We start from the raw sequence: 23,767 nt of genomic DNA on the forward strand, positions 1-23,767 counted from the left end.
CGATAAAAATACTTACATTATTAAAAATGTATCTCTTGTGAGCCCATTATTTTATAACAGTTATTCATAATTGGAGTGTTTATGCTTAAACAAAATGGTCGCCTTAATGGTTTTTCCACAAGCCATCTCTCTCCAACTTTCCAGTCTGCAAACACTGCAGTGCACCTTACTTTTTAAAGTCAACAAGAAAGTAACACATTGAAGAATGCTTACCACCACCACCAGTCTCACTGCTTAAGGATCGCCATGTTAGAAGGGCATTACCCACAACATAAAGAAAATATGGACTCCCTTCGTTACAAACATTAGTGAGTCTGAGTAGTTTTCCACTGCCAGCAAGTGTAAATCCAACAAAGAATATAATTCTACTGCTAAATTTTTTGGCAAAAAGTTCATTATCTGTAGCTTCAACAGTAATTTATAGAAGGATAAGCCAGTGACAGTGCAATATCACCTGTTCACAGTTAAACAGTTTAAAGACCACTTAACATTCCAATACCTATTAAGTCCAAAGCCTGCCTTTGCACATCTATATCATATTATCGCACGATGAAAAGAGCAAACGCTCTTTCATCAAACCGATAACATCGAAATAAAAAAGCGAACACACGGAACACTCCCCCCTACTTAAATATACCAATTCTGAGATTGCACCATAGTGGAGGAAATGGCAAAGTCCTGAAGACAGCCCACTGATTTTTTTCCCTGGGAAAAAAAAATCAATGTTCCATGACTTTGCTTTTTTCTCCTTTCGACATTATCAGATCGATGAAAGGGCGTTTGCTCTTTTCATCATCCGATAATGTGATATAGACCCACCTTTGCTACATATTTACTTCAAAGGAACCCCCTTAACTGCCTTAAAATATGCTGACAAAGCAGTAGAAGCTGAATTGGCACAGGGTTCTAGGAGGTACAGCCTAAACTTGGGAGATGGTGCCTTACTACCATGCAGAGGGACAGAAGAAACTGTAAACTGAGGATACCCAATGGAGTGTCTTGCACAACTTCTGCAGATAACATTTGGTAATGGAGTGTATGCATTCACCAGATATAACACAGAAGGGCATCCAAATAAAGTACATCTTCAATATTATAAAAAAGTATAAAAATATTTTATGTACAAGCAAAAAGGTAGTCATACTCTCCTGGCACAAAAAAGTTACAACATATTCATCTACATCACAATTTAAAACATACCGATATATCAAAAGAAATGTTGCCCCAAATAATTATATTACCAAGAATATTTAAATAACATCACATACAGGACTAATTTAAATAAACATCTGAGAAACTGTTTATTTAAATGTTCTATCATGAATGTCTCTTATAGCTGGCATTACAGCTAGTCTGACAACCTCAGGGTGTCTGCACTTTTCATACTGTTCCCTTCTTTAGGCTGCCTGACTGTGCAGCCATTTTTAACAGTATTCTACACTAGTGGATGACTGTGGCTTGATTTAAAGTAACTAAAAAGAGTCATAAATGACAGCCAGCACCAGTCCTTGCACGATGGCCAAGGTCTTTAACATAGAATGGCATTCATTCTGTATTAAATGGAGGCCTGGAACAAATCGTATAATCAGCAGAAGAGGTTGTTAGTAGCCACATATACTGCACCCAGAAAAAACAGCATTGTTAGCAGTCATGTATACTGCATCTGGAAAAAACAGCATGCATTTAACAGCCATATTTGGGCTGTTTTAACAGTATTCACTTTGTAAAAACAGTCGAGACTCACATCAAGGGAAAAAGGTAGATATTAAAAAAAAAATAACGCTGTAAATGAGACTTGGTTTCTTTAAATTCCTCTTGCTATCATTTCTGCTTTACGTGACAAAAACTGAAGATTCCAAACGCGATAAGGGATGAGAGCTACATTTCTTATCTGATATACTTCTCAAAGAGACAACATGCTTCTTCATCTTCATTTTCCTCTGTTTCAGGTAGATTGCCCCATAAAAGTTGATTCACGCCTGTAATACACAATACAGTAGCTACTGTAACACACAAGTAGAGTCAAAGTGTCAGAAATTTCAAATACTGTGATACAATAATCCACAGTTTTCTACAATGCAGTGAAGAAAAAAAAACAGTTTGCACAACAACTATATGTAAGGAAAATAGAGGTCTGTGTAGGGAGAAGCACTTTTACCTTGACCTACATAATGCTGTACCCAGAGCCTGGCAACCAGTAATAGTGTAGCCATGGTCTGTAGCATCTATCGACTTCAGAACCTAAGGGAAAACTGATGAAGAAGGGGTTTTGGAGGGAATCAAATAGCCCTAGGATATTTACTTCTCTGAGGACAGCTAGGGTTTATCCACTGCCTGATGAGCACCAGTGTTATAAAGACAAAGAAGACAAGTAGTTGGGGGGGTATGAACAATGGCTAGAAATATACAAATCACCCAGACTAGTTTTACTGCATCCCTGACAACAAGGGTGTTAAAGCACATCTAATGCATAAAAGAAAAACAAAATCCAGTTACTCTTTTAGGTAACAATGAACATGAAAGATGGGAACTTTACTGCTAACCTGGTCAGACTGTAATAAGAGCCACCATTTATGATTTTTGTTGAGAAACCATTTGCCCCGGCTCCTCTCACTTGGTATACTGCTGATAACCCCCTTTACCACTGCACTCTAAGCAGTCCTACCTCCTTTGGCTACCAAAGAGCACTGTCCAGGTATGTTCCAGTGACTCCCACCTGCCCTTGCGTTTTCATTTTTGGTGGCATGAAATAGTGTCAGTGAGAAAAGCATGTTCTTGTGTTTGCCTGCGATCTCTGTTGCAGTAAGTAGAATACCAAGAGGAGTCCTTTGTTTTTATTTCTTTAATTGTTCTCACTGGGAAAGTACACAAATCACAGACTTTTTGCAGCATATCCCAGATGAAGAAACTCAAACAGAACTAAATCATAAATACAGAATAATCACAGTATGTACAAAGTCCAACAGACAACTGAAATAAAGAGCACATTTTAAGATAGGAAAAAAAAAAAGAAATGTGGATTAAATTTGGTTCTAAATATAGGAGGTAAGCAGTAAGCAAAATAGAGTAACAGTAAAAACGTGATGCAGGTGAGGGAGGAATTAGTTGATGTGTCAAGTGGAAAAACACAAAGATTTTTAATGGAGGTCTTTAGAGTTGTGCTCTGAAAGTGGAGTTTGCGTTTAGGCAAAGGGGGAAGGGACTTTGAGAGTTTAGCTGAGTGCAGAGTACAGAGCAGTTTGGTTTGGAGTATCTGGAGAGAAGAAGTTACCTGGAAGAAGTTGTGGAGGTCACAGAGGTGATTTTATTATAGAGCTTAGCAATAAGAGTCAGGAGGCCACCTGGTTGAAGTAGTTTGAAAAGGAGAACCTTAGAGTAGCTCAGCTCTGTAGGTGACTAAGAACCATCTGGCTTCAAAGAGAGTGGTGCAGTAGTGCTTCTCAGGGAGCAGCTGGAAATGAACTGGCATATTTTGTTTACAATGGATTGTAGATAAGGGAGTTTCTTTTATAAGAGGTGATCTGGAGAGAAAGGGAGGTGTATTCGAGGACCAAAATAAACCAGAGTTGATCTTTCCTGGTGTGTTAAATGTCATTATGGAAGTTAAGTGACTGGTCTAGCCATAAACCTTGGTATTTAAAGGATATGGTTGTTTAAAGAAATGCACTATTTAGAGAGATCTGCCTGCATTCTACTCCTGCAATGAGGACAAAGTTCATCCTACAGAAAGTCCAGCTTCCAGAGTCGCTTTTCCATCCCAGGTAACTGGGGAATGACTAAACAATCTGTCACAGGATGGCTTTCTTGTTAATGGCTTCTCAAATGATACCCTGCGTAAATAAACTTTCTAGTAACATTTGTTTATAGGGCATGACATTTAGTATTAAGCATATACAAGGATTATCTAGATAGAGTTAAAAATGCACTCACTCTGTTATTTGTGTTATGCTTGCTCGGCAAAAAAATACAGGATGTGAGAAAGTCTTTTGAATGCCTTAATGTAAGAAATCATGGTGCTGTTTTTACTTACGTTGGTACAAATGATCTCATCTGCAAAAACTCTAAGTAGGGAACTGACAGCCCTCTTAGATAGCATAGCTTGTACAGGTGTTAGGAAGCATTTTCACAATTCACACATAGAAAGGAGAGTCGGGTTACGGTGAATGAAAATATTTTGTGGGTAAATACCTACATGAAAAAATGGTCCATTAAAAAAATGAAAATTTGTAGAGCATCTAGGTCAAATTTTGGGCACACATGTTTAGACAAGATGGCGTACACCTGTCAAGACCAGGGAAGATCATTTTTACAACAGATATATTACAATATTTGATGAACACAAGGCAGAAGTTTTACCAGATCAAAAATTTAACAGTTCACAGACAGCAATATTTGATGCAGCTCTGATGGTTATTAATGGTAGGAGTATTAGTAATTTTTTATTTTTTTAATTGGAAAATTTGCTATGTTCCCATAGGATTGATGCCATTATTGTTTGTGAAACGTGGTTAAAGAATGACTGGAAACCACTTCTGTCAGGGTATAAATGTTTTTACCATAACAGGCATTCTAACAAAAAATCAGAGGGAAGTGTTAGGATAGCGATTAAAGACTGTTATAAGGCCTGTAATTACTAAATGTTCAGTGATAACCCCAATCCTGTCGATTTTGTAACTGTGATAATAAAGGTACCCTTGGAGTGACTAGACTGCCAAAGTCTAGGGCTGATGACCTAGAGGAATTCATACATTTCTTACATGAAACACAGGAGGGAAGAATAATATTGGCTGGGGACTTAAATTTACCAAAAACGAACTGGAATAGTACTGATTCAACAGCATTAGTAAGGAAATTATTTACAGTGTATGTTCAGGAACAGCAATTGCTTCATATTATAACAACCTGGACGCTTATTATGGGAATGACTATTTTGGTAAATTAGCAGGCTAGAAAGGCATTACTGCCAGTGCCTGAAATATCTGTAAGTATGCATGCATATTTGGCATATCAAATGATATGCAAAGAGGCTTTGAAAAGTGAGTAAATGTTGAAAATGTGTTTTCTGGCATCCATAGCCTGAAAAAAACTTAGTTTTCTGTAGCTTCTGAGCATTTGGTACATAATGTTGTAGGTGAGGCATGTTGTCATGATACATGTCAGACTAGGAGAGTGTGCCAGCCATTTTGCCACCAGATATGACCCCCATTATCTAAGTTCAGTCTGAAATACAAAGGACTGAAATATATATGTGCTGGGGTTGCCAGAAAATCAGTACATATTTGGTTGATGAAGAAGCTGTCCAGAAAGGAATGATTAGCTGGATAGTGATGATTACCTACTTACCCACTGCAGAAGTCTTCCTCCTAGACCAATGGATATAGGTACCATAGATCTGTGGAATGAGTAGGTACTGGAAAAAAATATCATGAAATAACAATTAAGAGACCAGACCAAGACCTTAAGGCAAGGGCTCAGACACCAAAGATCTAAGAAAGACCATCTGTAAGGGTCATGTGTCCTAGCAATAACTCTTGGTGAAGGTGTGAATGAATGCCCAATAGCCAGGGTAAAAATATATTCAAGGGAGCAATTTCTCCTGGAATAGGAAGGACTGATGCACTCTTCACTTTTCGGCCATCACTTCCTCTTTGCATAGGGGGTAAGAACATGTGCCATGCTGTTTATTCATGTTCCATTTTGTGGCTAGCTTGTTTAAGCAGAGTACAAAGACCTCTGGTTCTAAGTGTAGAAACCCAGCTCCAGATGGGTCTGCTCTCCTTGAACAAAGTTCAAATTTAACCACAGAAGTTCCCCTGACTGCTAACAAAGCATCTATTGACCAGACCTCCACTGAGTTCTGCTATAGGAGGGGAAAGCTTATGGCTAGGTGAGTGAGGAATTGCCCACTACTCTAGAACTAAGTGTCAAGGGATGGACACCAAAAGAAAGGCCATGAGGGCATGGCAATTTTATACTCACTGCATATCATGGTAGACTGAAAAAGCTACACATGCAACAAGAACTAAAGTGGCCAACAATGCCACAAAGGAATGGGACATCCTGAGTTTTGACTCCTCTGTGTTCTTAATGACAGTCACGAAAGCTATGTCCTCTTGGGTAGAGATGTTTGACAGTGCAATATCCATTTCTAAACTAATGAAGCAATCCTTGCCTAATTGTTAAACAGTACGTCTCCAAATTTATGGAGGTCTCCTCCGCCAAAGGCTACAACCATTTATCTTTCCAAGCCAGAGGACACATGAAATTTATTCCTTTTCACCCATAGCTAATAACTTGGCAAATCACTATGGACTAAGGGTAAAAAAAACAATGTCAATTTGAAGTGAAGTGCATACTGGATGGACTGAAGAAACATGTGTGGACCCTTACGCACATAAAACCATGTAACATTTACCCAGACACTATCCAGTCATCTTGCTGTGGAAGGGGCAAGGCTTCTTAGAAAGTCAAAATGTGAAACTTCATGTATCATATGAGATGTCCAGAACTTAATTGGGTCCAAGGTGGAATGAAGTTTCCCATCCACAAGATGAATTGAACTCTCCTACCCACTTTGGGACAAAGCAAAACAATATTATATGCACTTTTTTGTTCTTTGGTTTCTGCTAGTTTTATTTTGGGCAGTTTTGGAGCTTCTTCTTCCTCTTCAATCCCCACTTAGATAAGCGTAAGATGACTGACCAGCTTCCAGCCATCTTCATATTCTATCCTCTGTCATACTGATTTCTAACATGGAGGTGAGAGTTAGTTTGGAGTCCTCAATTCTGAGAACTCCAACACCCAAGCAGGTATCCACCTGACAGGTTGTCATTCTAGAATATGGAAAGCTGGTCGAGCTGTTTTGCTGGTCTACCAACAGTTGGTTGGTGTGTTATCTTTTCCAGGCCCTCTGGCTGAAGCTAGTGTATCCATGTCCAAAACCCTGTTATGCTCCTTGGAGTGTTCCAAGCAAATGTCTGCAAGTCAAATCTGAGCAGCCATCTCCATAGTACAGAGGGATGGGACCCTTATTGTGACTCAACTGTCCCATATTTAAGTAGTGTGAGCCCAGGCACTACAGGGGTTGGCTGCTATTGGGGGAAGGAAGTGGGAATGAACAACAAATGCTGAGCTGTCCATCCCAGACAGGAATACTGACTTTTGTCACACTACCCCTATGGTGACTCTTGGTGAATGTGTGTGTGACACAGGCCAAACTTGAAGGCTGGGAGACAAATTAGAGGAGTTACCTGCCAAAGACAGCATTCATAGTAACCAAGATGGAGGGGAACTGCAGGTACTGTGGCTTCTTCTAGGTCTTCAGTGGGAAGGAGGAAAGGGGAATATCTGGAGACAAAACAACTCGTATCATATCAATGCTTTAGAACAGAAAGAAGGCTGGGATTTCTCACAGAAAGAGGGAGAGCCATTGGATGCATAAACACATAACAGAATGCAGTTATATGGAAAAGTCTGGTTACAGACATCAAAGATCATATATTGGGCTTTATGGAAAGAGAAAATCCCAGAGATATGAAAATATCTAAAAACAGTTTGTGGCTGAAGTACGACTTTTTGATAGGAGATTAGTAATGTCAACAGAAAATATATTGAGTAAATATAGTTTAAATGCTTCACATTATTTACTAATACAAGCAGTCAACCAGAATACCAACTATATGATATGTTTAAAGGGGAGCAAGAAAGAATCTGTACCAAAAATGTATGAGTGTATGGATTCTGTTTTTAAAGGGAGTCTTTCTACGTTATATAAGTTGATCTTGAATAACAACAGAATTTTTAAAGAAGTTATTGTAGTTTTTTAGACACCAGTGGATTACAAGATATGAAAAACATAGGGCTTCCTTGCTGAAGTCTCTTGGTTTAACATTGTGTAACTTATACTGGAAATATTTTATGTGAAAATACATTTGCAGAATATTTATTACCCCTCACAAAATTTCCAAGTTTAATGAAATTAGAAGTTATGTACTCACCATAACGTTCCATCTGAGTAGGTATCTTCATTTGTCTGCAACCTTTGGGATATGGATCCGATCTCGGATCCGAGCCGGCAACTTTTACCACAGCATAGATCCGAGCTCCTAGCTCCTCCCTTTACCCATAATCCCATGCCAACCCTAACTGACCTCAGATCAAGTTTGCCCGATGTAAGCAATGTAAAAGTGCCCTGGAAGGGGCTAATCCAAGACAGATCCTAAAGGTCAGGGGGAAGGAGGGGGGGATGGTTGCAGACAAATGAATATACCTACTCAGATGGAACGTTATGGTGAGTACATAACTTCTAAATCTGAAGTAGGAACTTCATTTGTCAGCAACCTTTGGGACAGGGTCCCCAGCTACCTGAATCCTGGGTGGCCTTTATGGAAGAACATTCCGGAGCACTGCAGAGCCAAAGGATGCCCTACCTCTGGAGACAACATCCAGTTTGTAATGGCTGATAAATGTATGAGATGAGGCCCAAGTGGCTGCAGAACAAATATCATCTAAGGGGACCCTAGATTTAAAAGCCGCCGAAGCAGCAACGGCCGTAGTAGAATGAGCTCGAACCCCTTGAGGTGCAGGCCTTCCCGAACTCTGGTATGCTAAGAGGATACAATTAGCTATCCACCGTGATAGTGTAACTTTAGAAATTGACTTGCCTAAACTTGTTTTGGCAAAGGAGACAAACAACTGGTCAGATTGCCTATGACCAGCAGTTCGATGAGTATAAAAACGTAATTGTCTGTGCACATCCAAGGAATGCAGTTTATATTCTCCTTTGTTCTGGTAATGGGGAAAGAACAAGGGAAGATTAATGGATTGATTAATATTAGCTTCTGAAGACACCTTAGGCAGAAAGGACGGATTGATCCTGAGGTAAACTGTCTGGATGGAAGGATAAATACGGCGGCTTAACACAGAGCCTGAAGTTCAGAAACCCTTTTAGCTGAAATAATGGCCACTAAGAAGGCCGTTTTCCAAGAGAGATATTTAAGATCAATCGTGGCCGCCGGCTCGAAAGAGGGGCTAGTCAAGGCTTGGAGAACCAAAGACAAATCCCATGGGGGTACTACCTCCCTGACTGGAGGTCTGAGAAGGAAAGTACCCTTGAGGAAAGCTTTACAAAGCTTAGCAGTCAGAGGGCCTGATTCATGCCCTACATGATGATGCGAAATCGCTGCCAGTTGTACCTTGACTGTAGAGCAGTTAGCCCCTTGATGAAAAAGGGTAGTTAAGAACTCCAAAACCGATGTGAGAGGCGCCGTGAAAGGATCCAAGTGATGGTGTTCCGCCCAGATTGAGAAACGTTTCCACTTGCTTCGGTAGACTCTTCTGGTGGAAGGTTTATGTGCTGCTACTAGGATGGCTTTGACTGGTGAGGAGATTCCGGGAGTCCTAATCAGGAGTGGAACTGGAGCAACCAAGCCGTCAGCTTGAGGTTGACCAGGTTGGGGGCCTGGAGACCCAGAGGGTGGGTAATGAGATCCGGGAGTGGATCCAGAATCCATGGTGGATGAATTAGGTGAGACCACAGGTACGGGAACCATGTTTGATGAGGTCAGAAATGGGGCAATGAGGATCATTTTGCTCCCCAGCCGACTGGCTTTCTGTAGGAGTTTCAACATCATGGGCAACGGAGGATAAGTGTAAAGGAGACCGGGAGGCAAAGCATGTACTAGAGAGTCTCTCGGTGACTCCCCCTGAGGGGGAATTAGAGTGAAGTAACTGTTGCATTTGGTATTTGAAGGAGAGACAAAAAGATCGCAACAGGGTTGCCCTCATAGGGCAAATATTTGTTTCGCTACTAGAGGATTGAGAGACCATTCGTACGGAGTCAGGATCGAACGACTGAGCCTGTCTGCTAGGATGTTGGACCGTCCCAGAATGTGCGTTGCAATAAGAAAGCAGTTGGTGGAAATCGCCCATTCCCACATTCTCATGGCCTTGCGACAAAGGGGATAAGACCTGGTTCCCCCCTGTTTGTTGATGTACCAGACAACTGACATGTTGTCCGTTTGTACTGCAATTGTCCCAATCGGTAGAAGGCTGTGAAGTGCCTGCAACGTCAAAAGCACCGCCCTCATCTCTAGGACATTGATATGCAAGGAGGTCTCTGTCGTTCCACGTGCCTTGGACCATTCTGCCTGAATAGTGCCCCCCCACCCCAGGCGAGAGGCATCCGTGGTCACTGTGGCGATGGGGGAAGGCATCGAAAATGGTCGTCCCGTGTGGAGACTCTGGGACCAGAGCCACCACATGAGCGATGTTCTGCAAGCCCTGCTTAGGAGAATAGGATGGGACAGGGGGTTGCGAGACAGGGACCATTGTACTTGGAGGGTCCATTGCAGTACCCTCATATTTAGGCAGGCTAGGGGTAGTAGAGGAATAGCTGCCGCCATGGACCCTAGAGCCCTCAGGATCAATTCCGCAGGTGGAGCAGGAAGAATGAGAATGGCCTTGACATGCAACCTCAGGTTCTGAAGCCGATAGGGAGTTAAGAAGGCAAGCATTATCCTGGAATCCAATCTGGCCCCTATAAAATCTATCACCTGTGAGGGGACTAGAGAAGATTTGGTCATGTTGATAGTTAACCCTAGACGTGGAGCAAGGTCGAGGAAGTAATCCCTGCCTGAACAGAGCAGATGCCTTGTTGGGGCGATGAGGAGCCAGTCGTCCAGGTACGGAAAGACCTGAATTCCCTGAAGCCTCAGGTGGGCCGCTATGACCGCCAAGACTTTGGTGAATACCCTTGGGGCTTAGGTGAGACTGAAGGGAAGGGCCCTGAACTGAAAATGACTGGCTCCCAGCCGGAAGCGGAGGAACCTCCTGGAGCGTCTGTCCACTAGGATGTGGTAGTACGCATCCTTGAGGTCTATCGAGCACATACAATCGTTCTCCCATAATAGGGGGAGAATAGATTGTAAGGTGACCATTCGGAACTTTTCTTTGGGTACTGCCAAGTTCAGGAGAGACAGATCGAGAATGGGTCTCAAGTCCCCCATCTTTTTTGGCACCAGAAAGAACCTGGAGTAAAACCCCGATCCGAACTGATCTGGGGGGATGGGTTGGATGGCTCTTTTTTGTAAAAGCTGCTGAATTTCTGTAGCAACTGCCTCCCTCTGATTGGGTGGTACGTCGGGGAGGCTTCTGATTTTGGGGGTTACAATAAAGGGAATTTGGTAACTTCTGGATATGATGCGAAGCACCCAGCGATCTGTTATGGACTCCCACATTGCTAGGTGCTTCGAAAGATGCCCCCTGACTGCCTCCAGAGTGGAGCAGCCAGGCAACCCCTCAGGGGTTCTGCGTGGGCCTCTCAGAGAAGGGTTCTCTGGACCCAAAGTTTCTGGGACCCCCTCTGCCTCTTGGGCGGCGTGCTCCCTGTCCTCCTCTGCCACGAGAGGACTGGTTGTCCGGAGCAGACTGGGACTGATGCGATTTTTGGAACCACATCTTCTTCTGACCCTTTTGGTTCTTAGAAAAAGGACCTCTGGGGAGCAGAGAAGCGGACTCCGACGGCAGACAACGTTTTCCCGTCTTTCTCGCTCTGGACGAAGGTGTCACAAACGGTTTTGCCAGAAAGTGCAGAACCATCAAAGGGGGCATTCGCGAATGAAGCCTTAAATGGTTCCGAAAAGTCAGTGTCGGAGCCAGGCCTGACGCCTGATTACCAGGCCGGCTCCGCTGGCTCTAGCGGCTCCTTCAGTGGCGTGTGACAAGAGCCACATATAGGCGTTAGAAACTGAGCATAGAGTAGACATTCGGGAGGAGTACAGATGCTTGTCTCCTTCCGACATGGACTCTGGGGGGGATGCAGCGTATTCTTTTATTAGATCCCGCTGCATCTGGATGATGTGTGCCATATAGTTCAGCGCTCTCATGGAGAAGGTTGCTGAAATAAAGACCTGCTTCCCCAGGCGGTCCATCGCTCGAGAGTCCTTACTCTGAGGGTGGACCGCAGAGCTCTCCTGATGGCCGCCGCCAACAACATGGCATCCACAGGGGGACCTCTGCTCCAGTGGGTTCTCTCAGCAGGGGGACTCAGGATCCTATCCGGGCACTTGGGGATTGGCTCCACAGTGTCCGGCTCCTTCCAAGCCCTGGTGGCAATAAGGTCCACCAGGGGGTCGGGGGGAGGGGACACCCAAGAGGTAGATGGCCCTGCTTCGAACGCCTCTAGGAATACGGACTCATCGGAGGAAGCTTTGGGGGCAGACCACCCCCCCCAATCCTGAGCATCTCCATGATGTCTCCAAAGGAGACATCCTCGGGGGGTGACCTTGGGGAGCCTTCCCCTTCATCTAAGTCCGTATCTTCGGTAAGGGACTCAGGGGAGTCCATGTGCCTCCTCTTACACTTGGCTTTGTGAGGGACCTCTTCGAGGGGGCTTGCCGAGGAAGACTCACCAGCAATATCACATTCTGCAGGAACACCCAGAGACGTTGAAGCAGGCTGTCCTGAAGGCCGGGTGATGGGAGCCCGGACCAGCTGAGAGGGAGTGCAGGGAGGAGCCGAAGCCAGGACCGGGGGTCCGGATACACTCAACAATGCCCTCTCCACCACTGCGAAAGCCGAGGGGGAGCTACTCTCAATAGGCTCCGAGAGTCGGCTCCCACTCGGATCCGAAGCAGGGACCGGATCCGGGGCTGAGACCCTCAGATCCGAAGGACCCGTGTGCTCCGGCTCCGGTCACACAAAGTCCCTCGGATCCGAAGCTCCGCCCATGGCTCCGAGAGGTCGGATCTGGCAAACTCGATGGACCAGTCGGAGCCGAAGTAACTAGTACTGTCGGCTCCGACACACCCCCAGATCTGACGCGGCTCGACTCAGAGTGCTCAGAACCCGGGAAGTGGGATGGAGAAGGAGCGATTGGGGCAAAAAATGGGGTCGAGCTCCCCCCCGGAGGGGGGGGGGGAGGCAAGAGCACTCCCATCTGCAGCCGGGCCGGGATGAACCTCCTCATCATCCGGTCCATGTCTGCATCTGACATACTAAATGTAGACCTCGACGAGGCCACCAAGGCAGACCTAGAGTGACACCTCGATGACCTTGATGGGGACCGGGTTGCCTCCTCCCAGGTCCCGGTGAAAAACAAGGGGACCGGAGCCGAGGAGGAGGCGATCCAGAAACCCTGGATGGAGAAGCCCGCTTGGCGGGCGGGGCCGAGGAAGAGTCCTCGGCCCGCCACTTATGGTGCTTCTCCTTCCTTTTGGTTTTTCCGGCCTCCCTATCCTCCGGAGTCAAAACGGGAGGTTGAGTCCCGACCGGAGGAAGGGAGGCAGGGGTGGCTGCTACCTAGGACTGGGTAGCGGCCACCGAAGAACCGGAGGTCAGAGCCGAGTCCGGGGGCAAAAGGCCCGCCAGAATCAGCTTCGATCTCCGGTCCTTAAGTGCACAGGGGTTGAACGCGTCACAAATCGTGCATCCCGAAGAAATATGTTCAACCCCAAGGCACCTAACGCACCGGGTGTGGCCATCCGCCGGTGAGAGCTTATGGCCACACTCGGCACATTTTGAAAAGATGACTTTAGGGGCCTCCGACATATTGAACGTAAACCACACTCACTAGGCCCCTAACACACCACAAACACACACTACGGACCAGTGAGGGTAGGGAGGAAAAACGTTTTAACAAAAATAGATATTTAAGAGGGAACCTACACAAACTCACACAATCACACAAGAAAGTACAAAAATTCTAAGATTTTTCTCACAAAAAACCTTCCGAATTGCCAGGAGCTCAAAATCCAGCTTGTTGGCTTGAAGTGTGGCAAACTAGATTGGAGGTCAGTTAGGGTTGGTAGGGGATTATGGGTAAAGGGAGGAGCTAGGAGCTCGGATCTATGCTGTGGTAAAAGTTGCCGGCTCGGATCCGAGATCGGATCCGTATCCCAAAGGTTGCTGACAAATGAAGTTCCTACTTCAGATCTAATATTTCATTTTGTTGATGGTGTATACGTGTTTATTCAAATACAAAATTCTCTAGATTTTGATTTGCTCTACATGCTTGTATTTATATATTTTATTATTTTATTAACCTAGCAAATAAATTAAGAAAACTAATTTTGTATGGCTATCATTTCTGTTATAGTTTAGTATCATGGTTCCCAAAGAAAGAAATTCCCAGCATGTCCAGAATCTACTTAGAATATAAAGCAGTTAAGAAGATCAAGAACCTCTGTGTGAAGACATTCAGCTTGCCTTTGTCAATAAGGATAAAGCAGGTTGAAATGTGCAGATTATTCAAATATATATATATATATATATATATATATATATATATATATTATATATTACTTTAGGATATTGTCTTGAATTAATAACAAATTCAATTTCGTGCTTTTTATTTTGGACTGTTATAACAACTCTACTACAGTGCCATAATACGTATTCACTTCACAAGTTGTTTTAAACTAAAGTAGTGATCATAAGAAGGACACCTAATGCTATGAAGTACCTTCCTTTCCATTCATCCACAGTTCACAAATCTCTTTCTGAAGGGTTCTGTCTTGGGGATCTTCATTTTTAATGTGCACAATTATATGTGCAAAAGGTCACATTTCAAAACTGATTTTGCTTTTGGACTATGACTTCAACAGTTAGTTTCTGGTATTTTTCTTATTTTAAATCAGATTAGTTTCACTGGCAGCACTTCTTTAACAAATATATGGGTCTACTTCATTTCACTGAAAATACACTTCACTGAAACTCATTTTGCTGAAAGCTCATTTCACGGGAAATCAGTTGCCTGAGCACAATCCACTGAAAGATCACTTCACTGAAAACTCATTTGACTGAAACTCATTTTGTTGAAAGATATATGCCCTGTTCCCCACTGTAGTGCAATCCTGGAGTTAGTATATATAGTAAGGGGGTGGGGGGGCACAGCCCCCTCATTGGGGGTGGCCTTAGCCCCCCACATAGTTTGGTTATATATTATCCTCTGGAAAGAGTTATTCAACTTGTAATTATCCATGTCTATACATTCCAATGTTTAAAATAGGTGGTGGCCTATGACCCCAATGTGGGGGACTGTGCCCCTCCACACACACCCTTACTATATATACTAACTCCAGGATCACACTACAGTGGGGAAAGTACAGTTGTGTACACTTACCATAAATGTAGATGTTCGAATGTATTCACTGTTGCAGTCCTAACCAATAGGTTATCCAGCTCCCAGTAGCCCTCGATCGACCAGAATACCAAAGGTAAGTAAATATATCAGCTGTCATCGGTTGTAAAGGACGTCAGGACGTCAGATACAAAAGGAGGCATTCAATGTCACTTCCTTAGTCTTTCTTGCCATAACAGTCAGGAGTCCCCAGAAAACAAGTCCACTCTCCAGGCCTTGCTGTGATGCTGTCTGGTGCAAAAAAGTGGAAGAAGGTGGTTGTCTGGGGAAGAGAAAAGATCCACCTGAGGAGTGCCCCAATGTTGAATGAAGCTGTAAAAGACTGCTCTGTTCAGTTGCCACCTGTGAGGATCCAGGGTCTGTCTATGTTGAGAGTGTAACCCAGAGAAGAGAGAAGAGTCTTTACAAATTCCAGATCCTTTAACAGCTGTTCCTGACAATTTGCTTGAATTAGACAGTCGTCCAAGTATGGATAAATCTGAATTTTCTTCTGCCTGCAAAAAGCAATGACTGGAGTTAGGCACTTCGTGAAAACTCTGGGAGCAGTAGATAAGCCAAAGGGCAGCACAGAGAATTGATAATGTTGGTTGCCCACTCTGAAACGAAGGTATTGCCTGCAACTTCCCCTGATAGGGATGTGCAGATAAGCTTCTTTGAGATCCAAAGTTACTAGCCAGGAATCCTTGTCTAACATTGGTAGCAACTGATGCAGTGAGCATTCTGAACTTTGGAATTACCAAGAAAGAGTTCAGAATGGATAGATCTGGGATAGGACGCCAGGTACCTTATTTTTTTGGAACTACGAAAAGTGTGGAATAGAAGCCCTGGCCTACCCGCTGAGCAGGAACTGATTCTATTGCCCCTAGATGTAACAGACAAAATTTGCTTTTCTACTTCTGCCCTTTGTTTTGGAGGTGTGTCAGGAATCCTTTGGGTACTGGAAAGTTGTGGAAAGAAGGGTCTATATCACTTTGACGAAACTGCAGAAGTTCGAACACCATATGTTCGAACTTTTAACCTCGAAGTGCAAAACTCCCAAGGAAAAAAAAAAAAAAAAAAAATCGCTGTTCCAAGAAAAACACACACACAGCACAAGCACACCAAAAAAAACAACAATCCACACACATACACTTAATCCTACATCTAACCCTACACTAAACTGTACATACACTACTATCTATCCACTTACCTTAACCCAAACATTAAGGTCCGTCACTATCGCACACTCACCTGACCCGCACCCTAACCCTAACTTACCTATCCCGCCCTAACCCTAAAGTCTGTCACTATCGCACACCCACCTCACCTGCACCCTAACCCTAACTCACCTAACCCGTGCCCTAACCATAACATCTGCACAATCGCACACTTACCTGAACCTGACCCGTAACTTTCCACCACAGTGCTAAATATTGTGAAGCCGCAGAAACGGCCAACCAAATTCTTTCCCTGGGAAAGAATTTGGTGTTCCGCGGCTTTGCGATAATCAGTTTTCTAACTTCACAGTTCAAACATATGGAGTTCGAACTGCTGAAGTTTTGACAAACTGATAGGAACCCTGGAAAGAAAACCTGTGACCTAGGGATAGAGTTCTGAGTACCCATTTGTCGTCCATGATGGTGGCCAGACATTTGCAAAAAAGGCCAACCTTCCCCCTAAAGGATTCTCTGGGCAAGCAGGAACAGGCAGAAGTTGGACAGAGTCATTGAGAATGTTTGGATTGAGATGTAGGCTTAGAACTGTTTGCCTTGGAAGTGGAAGCCTGCCAATGCTTAGACCTTTGAGGGGTAGCCATCTGTCCCCTAGAAGATTTATAACCTCTAGTCCTAGAACGGTTCTGTCTGCTGGTATCAGGAAACCAACTCTTAGAAGGGCAATTCCTGCTGAAATGAGGAGGTTGAACTTGCAGAAAGTCTTTAACTGTTTGCATAGACTTGGCCTTTTCTTTCATCTTTTTGAGCACTTCCTCTGCTTTGCTGCCAAAAAGACTGTCCTTATGTAAAGGTACATCTAAAAACTTAGCCTTAACAGGCTCTGGTAGGGGCTGCTCCCTGAGCCAAGCGTGCCTTCTAATAACAGATCCAGTAGCTGTAGCCCTACAGGAGGCTTCTAGAATGTCAAAACCACAATAATGAATGTTTATTGACAAGACTGGCAGAATTCAGCAAATTCTGCATATCCTTACTCTCTGCCAAAAGAGGCACACTTGCAATCTTTGACTTAATAGCCTCCAAGGTGTGCTGCTGATACTTACGCATATGAAAAAGGCAATTAGTAGACCTAATAGCAAGAGTGGCAGAGGTATAAACTTTTTTACCCCACCTATCTAGGTTCCTAGATTCCCTGTCGGAAGGAACAGGATTTTTGGTAACAGTGGCCTTAACTCCTTTAGGCCCTTGAGAAATAACCTCTGGGTCAGCTAGCGGATTCCTAAAAAGAAACAAATGAGAATCAGGGACTCTACAGTACCTGTCAGGTTTCCTGGGAGCAGGAGGAACCGAATTTGGAGTCAAGGAATTTTCCAGAAAAACATCATCAACCACTTCCAACACTGGAGGAATAGTCAGAGGCTTATGCTGTGGCAAATGTAAAACCTCCCTGATCCTTTTCTTAGATTTGGGGATAATCCTGACTTTCCCATTTAAAATGCTCCCTGAGAGTATTCAAAGTATCACCAAAAGAAAAATCCTCTGGAGGAGAAGCAGAAGGAATGGATTCCTCTGCATATGAATCCTCAAAAGGAGAAAAAAACTGAGAAACTTCCTCTTCATCAGCAGAAATGATAGAAGTATCAGAACCTGAATAAGACAAAGCCTCAGGAGAGACATCCCTACCCCTTTTTGAAGGGGAGGCTGTGAACCCCTAATGAGAGTCAAAAGGTCATCAGCCATTTTAACCATTTGAGAATGAGGGGAACGAGAGGAAACTGGAGCCTGTTTCTTCACAGGCTTACAACTGGAAGATTTACCTGCAAGTCTGAAGGACTCTGAAGGCCTGTCAACCGCCGAAGTAGTGGCAAAGGTTGTCTATATGAGCTTGCTGTCTAAATGAAGAACAGAGGCCTCGGACACTGGAGCCAGCTTAGCAGCTCTGGATCCAGCTGAAGAGGCAACAGGAAGAAGGTCAGAAGGCAAAATGGAAGCCAGAGGCCTGAGGGACTCTGCAATTATCTCAACCGAGGCCCGTGGTTGAAAATTTGCGGACTGCAGGGGTTGCAAAAGTGCCTCACTGGATACTGCAGGACTGACGACCAACTTAACATCATCTAAATGCTTGACCTTCTGAAGCCTGTTGTGGTCCTTGTCCTTACACTTCTTAGGGATATCCAAAGCCTGAAGACCAGCGGACACCATACCGACAAACTTAGACCACACTCCAAAATGCTTAGCTAAAAGCTTAGCCCGACGACGAATAGTACGCGGATTAAAGGAAGCACAGAGGTTACAATTAAGAACATTGTGGTCAAGGCCTAAACAAATAATACAATAGGAATGAAAATATGTATAGGGAATCTGCTTTTCACAGGTAAGACAATTATTGACTTTTTCTGACATTCGTCAAGGCAAGAAAAGAGGATCCCCAACGGGGTACTTAGCTGTAGTTGACTTCAACTTTGTAGTCGGAAACCAAAAACTGCCGACCGGCACTCGTGCAAAAATGCTTCTGCTTCAGGCTCCGCGGCAAGGAAGACTGAGGAAGTGGCGTCGGCTGCCTCCTTTTGTATCGGATGTCCTGATGTCCTTTACAACCGACTTACCTTTGGTATTCTGGCCGATCAAGGGCTACCGGGAGCCGGATAAACCATTGGTTAGGACTGCAACAGTTAAACACGATGAACATGAGGGCATATACCTTTCAATTAAATGAGTTTCAGTCAAATGAGTTTTCAGTGAAGTGAGCTTTCAGTGAATTGTGCTCAGGCAACTGATTTTCAGTGAAATGAGCTTTCAATGAAATGAGTTTCAGTGAAGTGTGTTTTCAGTGAAACAAAGTAGACCCATATATATATATATATATATATATATATATATATATATATATATATATATATATATATATAGTTAGTGTGTTCTTCTGTAACTGTAAACTATTCCATAAGTGCTACAGATGAGCCACTTGACTGCCTGAGTAGCAATCCCCTCACATGCAAATCACAGAATCAATCCCAGATTTACTTTGTATGATTAAATGTGTTAGCTTTTACAATGAAATGACATTCAGAACTAAAAGTTATTAGCACACATTTTTTCTTACCAGAGGAATCCAGTCTGTTGTTCACAAGAATTGCATCACTGTGAAACATCCAGAAATGTCCATTATTGCAAGAAAGGAGGCAAGGTTTGCATGGTACTACCACATGATATCCCACAATGTTACCACTGCAAAAACAAAATAAATAAAACAGGTGTGTCATACCTCCAACTGTTACCAAGAAAAGACTGACACGTTTACTACACAGGTAAAAGCAAAGCAGAAAGCATTGCATGTCTGTAAAACAGAAACAACTTTTTGAAAGATTAATAATCTCTGAATAGCTGAAAAAAGGCTCTGAAGTAAACAGTTTCTTTACTTAGGTCTGTCAAAAATCCAGCATCCTTAACCATGAATGAAAAGTAATCAGCAGTGTGAAGTCCTAATGTAATTTTGAGGTTGATCAAAGCAGCTGTCCTAATGTGTGTGTGTGTGGTGGTGGTGGTGGTGGGGGGTACTTCTGCTTCCATTTTTAGTATGTGAAAAACAGGTAAATAGTCTGTTATCCATGACAAATGCACTATGTAAGTATTTGAAAGTTATTCCCCAGCACCGTGAAATTAAAGACTAAAGGTCCGACTGCAACCCATGTAACTTGGAGTTATGAGGGGGGGGGGGGCAGAAATACTGGGAGACAGTTGTAGGAGGAGATGGGAGTAAGTGTCCAATGTCTAAACACCCATCCTGAAATAAGGCAGGTGGTCCCTTCATGTTGTGCTGCTACAAGGAAACAGAGGATTGCATACAGTGTAAAGACATCAAAAATGGGGAGTGTGAGGCTGGTGCTACCAAGCTGGAGACGAAGGCCCTGACATGGACACACACAGGGAGGGCATAGTAGACTCTTGGGGTGATACAAGTGCCCGGTTACTCAGAGTCAGGATTAAAGCAATTAGAAACAGTTTTATAGCATGCATCAGTAATTGGCGAGAGCATAGGGAACCTCCATGTCTGCCTGTATGTGGGTTCCTCTGGTCAGCTCTCGCCACCTCCACCCTACACAGGAACAAAATAGCCTAAGTTGCCTGTTTGGACTGGAGGCAGAATCCCATGTTGAAAGGCTTGCGAAGTGGATTCCATGTCTTTACTGGAAGGGGGGACTCCTGTAGCCATTTCCCCTCCTACTCTTACTTCCCAGGTTCTTCTCAAAATAAAGTACAAATAACAAATCTTGTTGGTGATGCCCTTTTGACCTAGACAGCATTGGTTCCCCTTTCTAGTTCATCTGGCCCAAGGCAATCACCACAACTTACATCACAGGATGTTCTTGCTCACACACAAAAAGGGATGTCATATTCATTCAAACCTGCAGACTCTGAACCTAACCCTTTGGGTAATCAGATTTGATTCATTTTAGGCACCATTTTTCTGAGGATGTAGCTCAGGAGGCTAGAAAACCTACTACTAGAAATTAGTGTTTCCAAATGGAAGAGGCTTTCTAATTGGTGTTAGAAAAAAAAAATCACGACCCTTGTTTAGAGGTTATACCTGATATTCTTTCTTACTTGGCTGAGCTACTTAATTTGGGCCTGGCATACACGTCTGTTAAAGTTCATTTATAAGCCATTCTGTCTGCCTTCCTTTTCACCCACAGTTGTCTTTAAAAACTGTTTTAATTCAAGGTGTAAGGGGTGACCTTTACCTCAAGTCACCTAAACATTTGAATTATATTTTAGAAAAGCTAACCCCTTGCTCCTTTTTGAGGCTGCTTTCTCTACTTCTTTGAAGTCTTGTACTGGAGGACTGTAGTGTTTGTGACTTTTACTTCTACTGAAAGTGTTTGAGCTGCAGGCACTTCTGGCTCCTACTACTCTTTTGCCTTTTTCTTCATAACGATAGGGTTACCCTCAGAACTAACCCACCCTTCTTATCTAAGGTGGTTAATGAGTTGTCTTTGAACCAGACTATTAACCTACCTAGCCTTTACTATCCTTTCAAAACAAACTAAAACAATAAGTGAGGATGTCACTGAAAAAACAATCAGTAAAAACAAAATGAAAACTCCAGCAAAGCTAGAACTTCCACTGAGTGATCTCCCAAACCTCTTGTATCAGAGGCACATGGGATATATGCAAATGACCCTTATGAACATCAGGTGCTTCAGCTAATTGACGATTCTGAATGCCCATGACTTGTTTCATCGTTTCAATGGACAATTTCAGGCCAATAAAGCCAAACCCCACTAGCTGTGGATATGCATATTTCGGCCTTGTTATGACCTCATCAGCACAGCACAAGCAGAGTGTTTGACAAAGCATAAGAAACACAGGGCTGTTATACCCAGCTGATGTCCATTATCATTAGGGTCACTGCAAAAATATCCCAAACAACAAACTAAAACAATAAGGTCACTCAGTGGAGGTTCTAGCTTTTCTGGAGTTTTCATTTTGCTTTTACTTATCCCGTCAAAACAGGAAAGAATTTTACATTCTTTAGATGTTTACAAACCACTTAGGTTTTATCTTGACAAGACCAGTTTCATCAGGAAAAAAAATCAGATCAACTTTTCATTTCCTTTCAGGGCAAGAAGTTGGATCTACCCCTCTGCAAAAGAATGTCTTCTGTCAGTTCCTTTTGTTATTCCTATCATGGAGTGAGCTTCCAGGTTTGGTGAAAGCCTACTCTACCAGAGCTGTAACTTCCCTGGATGCCTTTCTTAAGGTCTAGATTCCAGACCCATTTTAGACGGCTGCTATTTTGTCTTTTGCACGTACCTTTACCAATAATTACAAGATTGCTGCCTTTTTTGAGAGAGCTAGAATTGGATTCACAAGGTCCATCTTACAATGAATTTTAGATTCCAGCTCGTCATCTTTACTACTCCAAATGAGACTTAAAGTTTTGGGCTCTTCCCATTTGTTAGTAATGTTCCAACAGTGATCATATTAAGAACATAGTACAGTTAGGCAAGAGCTTACCATAACAGTAAATGTCCAACAGATCACTGTTGCAGTATTATATCCTACCATTTTTCCCTCTTCTTTTCTTGGTTTTCTTTATTGATCAGGTGGCATCCTTTCCTTCTCTCTTCTTCTTGAAATGTGCTTTGGCGCCCTCTTCTTTTTTATGCCTTGCTGCTTTTTGGGTGTGGGGCAAGAAAGTCCTGAGGTACTTTGACCTTGTACATTCCTTCCTTGTGTATCACATGACCTTGGTGTGCTTTGGTCATACATCAGGCATATGGAGAGACAGGAAGATGCCCAGGCTTTGGCAGCCTTGCTGGATGCACTTTTACCCCTAGCAGGCTATCCCACTTGTAATACTGCAACAGTGATCGACTGGACATCTACTGTTATGGTATGTTCTTACACAGCTGTTCTTTCACAGTAATGGTGTTTGTGGGACTGTCTTCTAATCAAAATATATCTTTGTATAAGTACATGCATTTTGTGTGTGTGTACATATACATTTACAAACGTACTAACTTTATAAGGAGTCATTAGGCATTCAAGCATCCACTTACTGATACAATATATAATATATTGTAATTGTCATCAGGACTGCATATGTAAGACAATACAATAAAGGTATTCTAGCCGTTCTGATACATTGTAGTATTTTTTCAGTGTCGGTCACTTGACTGACTGCAGTTACATAAGTGAAAAAAAAAAAAGACTGCTATCACAGACTGACACAACCCAGGCGCAGAGCAGCATGTGTACTGTTAAAGTGAGGGATGGAGTTATTTATTTACTTGAATTTAACTGAAGTAGAGCTCAGACAAGTTTGTCTCAGCCCAGTATAGGATAGTAAAATAGAACAAAGAAATAGTACATTAGAATAAACCATTAATAATAATAACAATGCTATTAGAGAAAATAAATGTTGAAAGTAAATATGTATACACTCAATATATAATATACAGTAGAGATATATACATTTGTACAAAGTCATGGAGACACTTGAGTAAGCTATGGGTGAAAGAATTAAGGCTGAGAGGTGACAGAGGCTGAAAGTGGGTATGGAGAGATAATGGTAGCGTTAGGTAATGTGACTGGAGATATACTAGCCTTTGGCCATCTTTTGTAGAAGTTTTTATTTTTTAGTTGTTAACAGAAGTTTGGGTAAAATCATCTTTTTTTTTTTAATTTGGGGTCAGACAGAAATTTAGGGCTGAGTAGAGAGAGACAGTGATTTGCACACTAGAGTTTTATGTGAATGGCCTTTATTACAGGTGCTGAATGGTCATGCTTTCTGATGTTGTGAGATGGGAATTCTCTCATTAATTTCGCTGCTAATGGGGAGACAGTTAGATCACAGCAGTTTGAAAAGCTGAGAACAGAGCAGCAGGCTGAGCTTTTGTCTGAATGGTACTGATTTTCAGTTTGTTGAATTATGCAGTGGTGCTCTCGATTCGTGGAGAGTGTAATCAACCTG

General features: G+C 43.0%; 1 protein-coding gene across 1 annotated transcript in view; it reads right to left on the minus strand.

Moving 5' to 3' along the window:
- Positions 1-227: 227 nt before the first annotated feature.
- FAM72A (family with sequence similarity 72 member A) overlaps positions 228-23,767 on the minus strand; it is a 99,932-nt gene continuing 76,392 nt past the window's right edge. Inside the window, exons 3-4 of the mRNA XM_044076845.1 lie at positions 19,394-19,518; positions 228-1,979 (exon numbers count right to left, since the gene is read on the minus strand). Coding sequence (XP_043932780.1) covers positions 1,888-1,979; positions 19,394-19,518 — 217 coding nt within the window. The 3' untranslated portion in view covers positions 228-1,887. The remainder of the gene's footprint in view (positions 1,980-19,393; positions 19,519-23,767) is intronic.

Source organism: Protopterus annectens, chromosome 7.part0 (genome assembly GCF_019279795.1).
Source record: "Protopterus annectens isolate FY-2018-M chromosome 7.part0, PAN1.0, whole genome shotgun sequence".
Taxonomy (NCBI): domain Eukaryota; kingdom Metazoa; phylum Chordata; order Ceratodontiformes; family Protopteridae; genus Protopterus; species Protopterus annectens.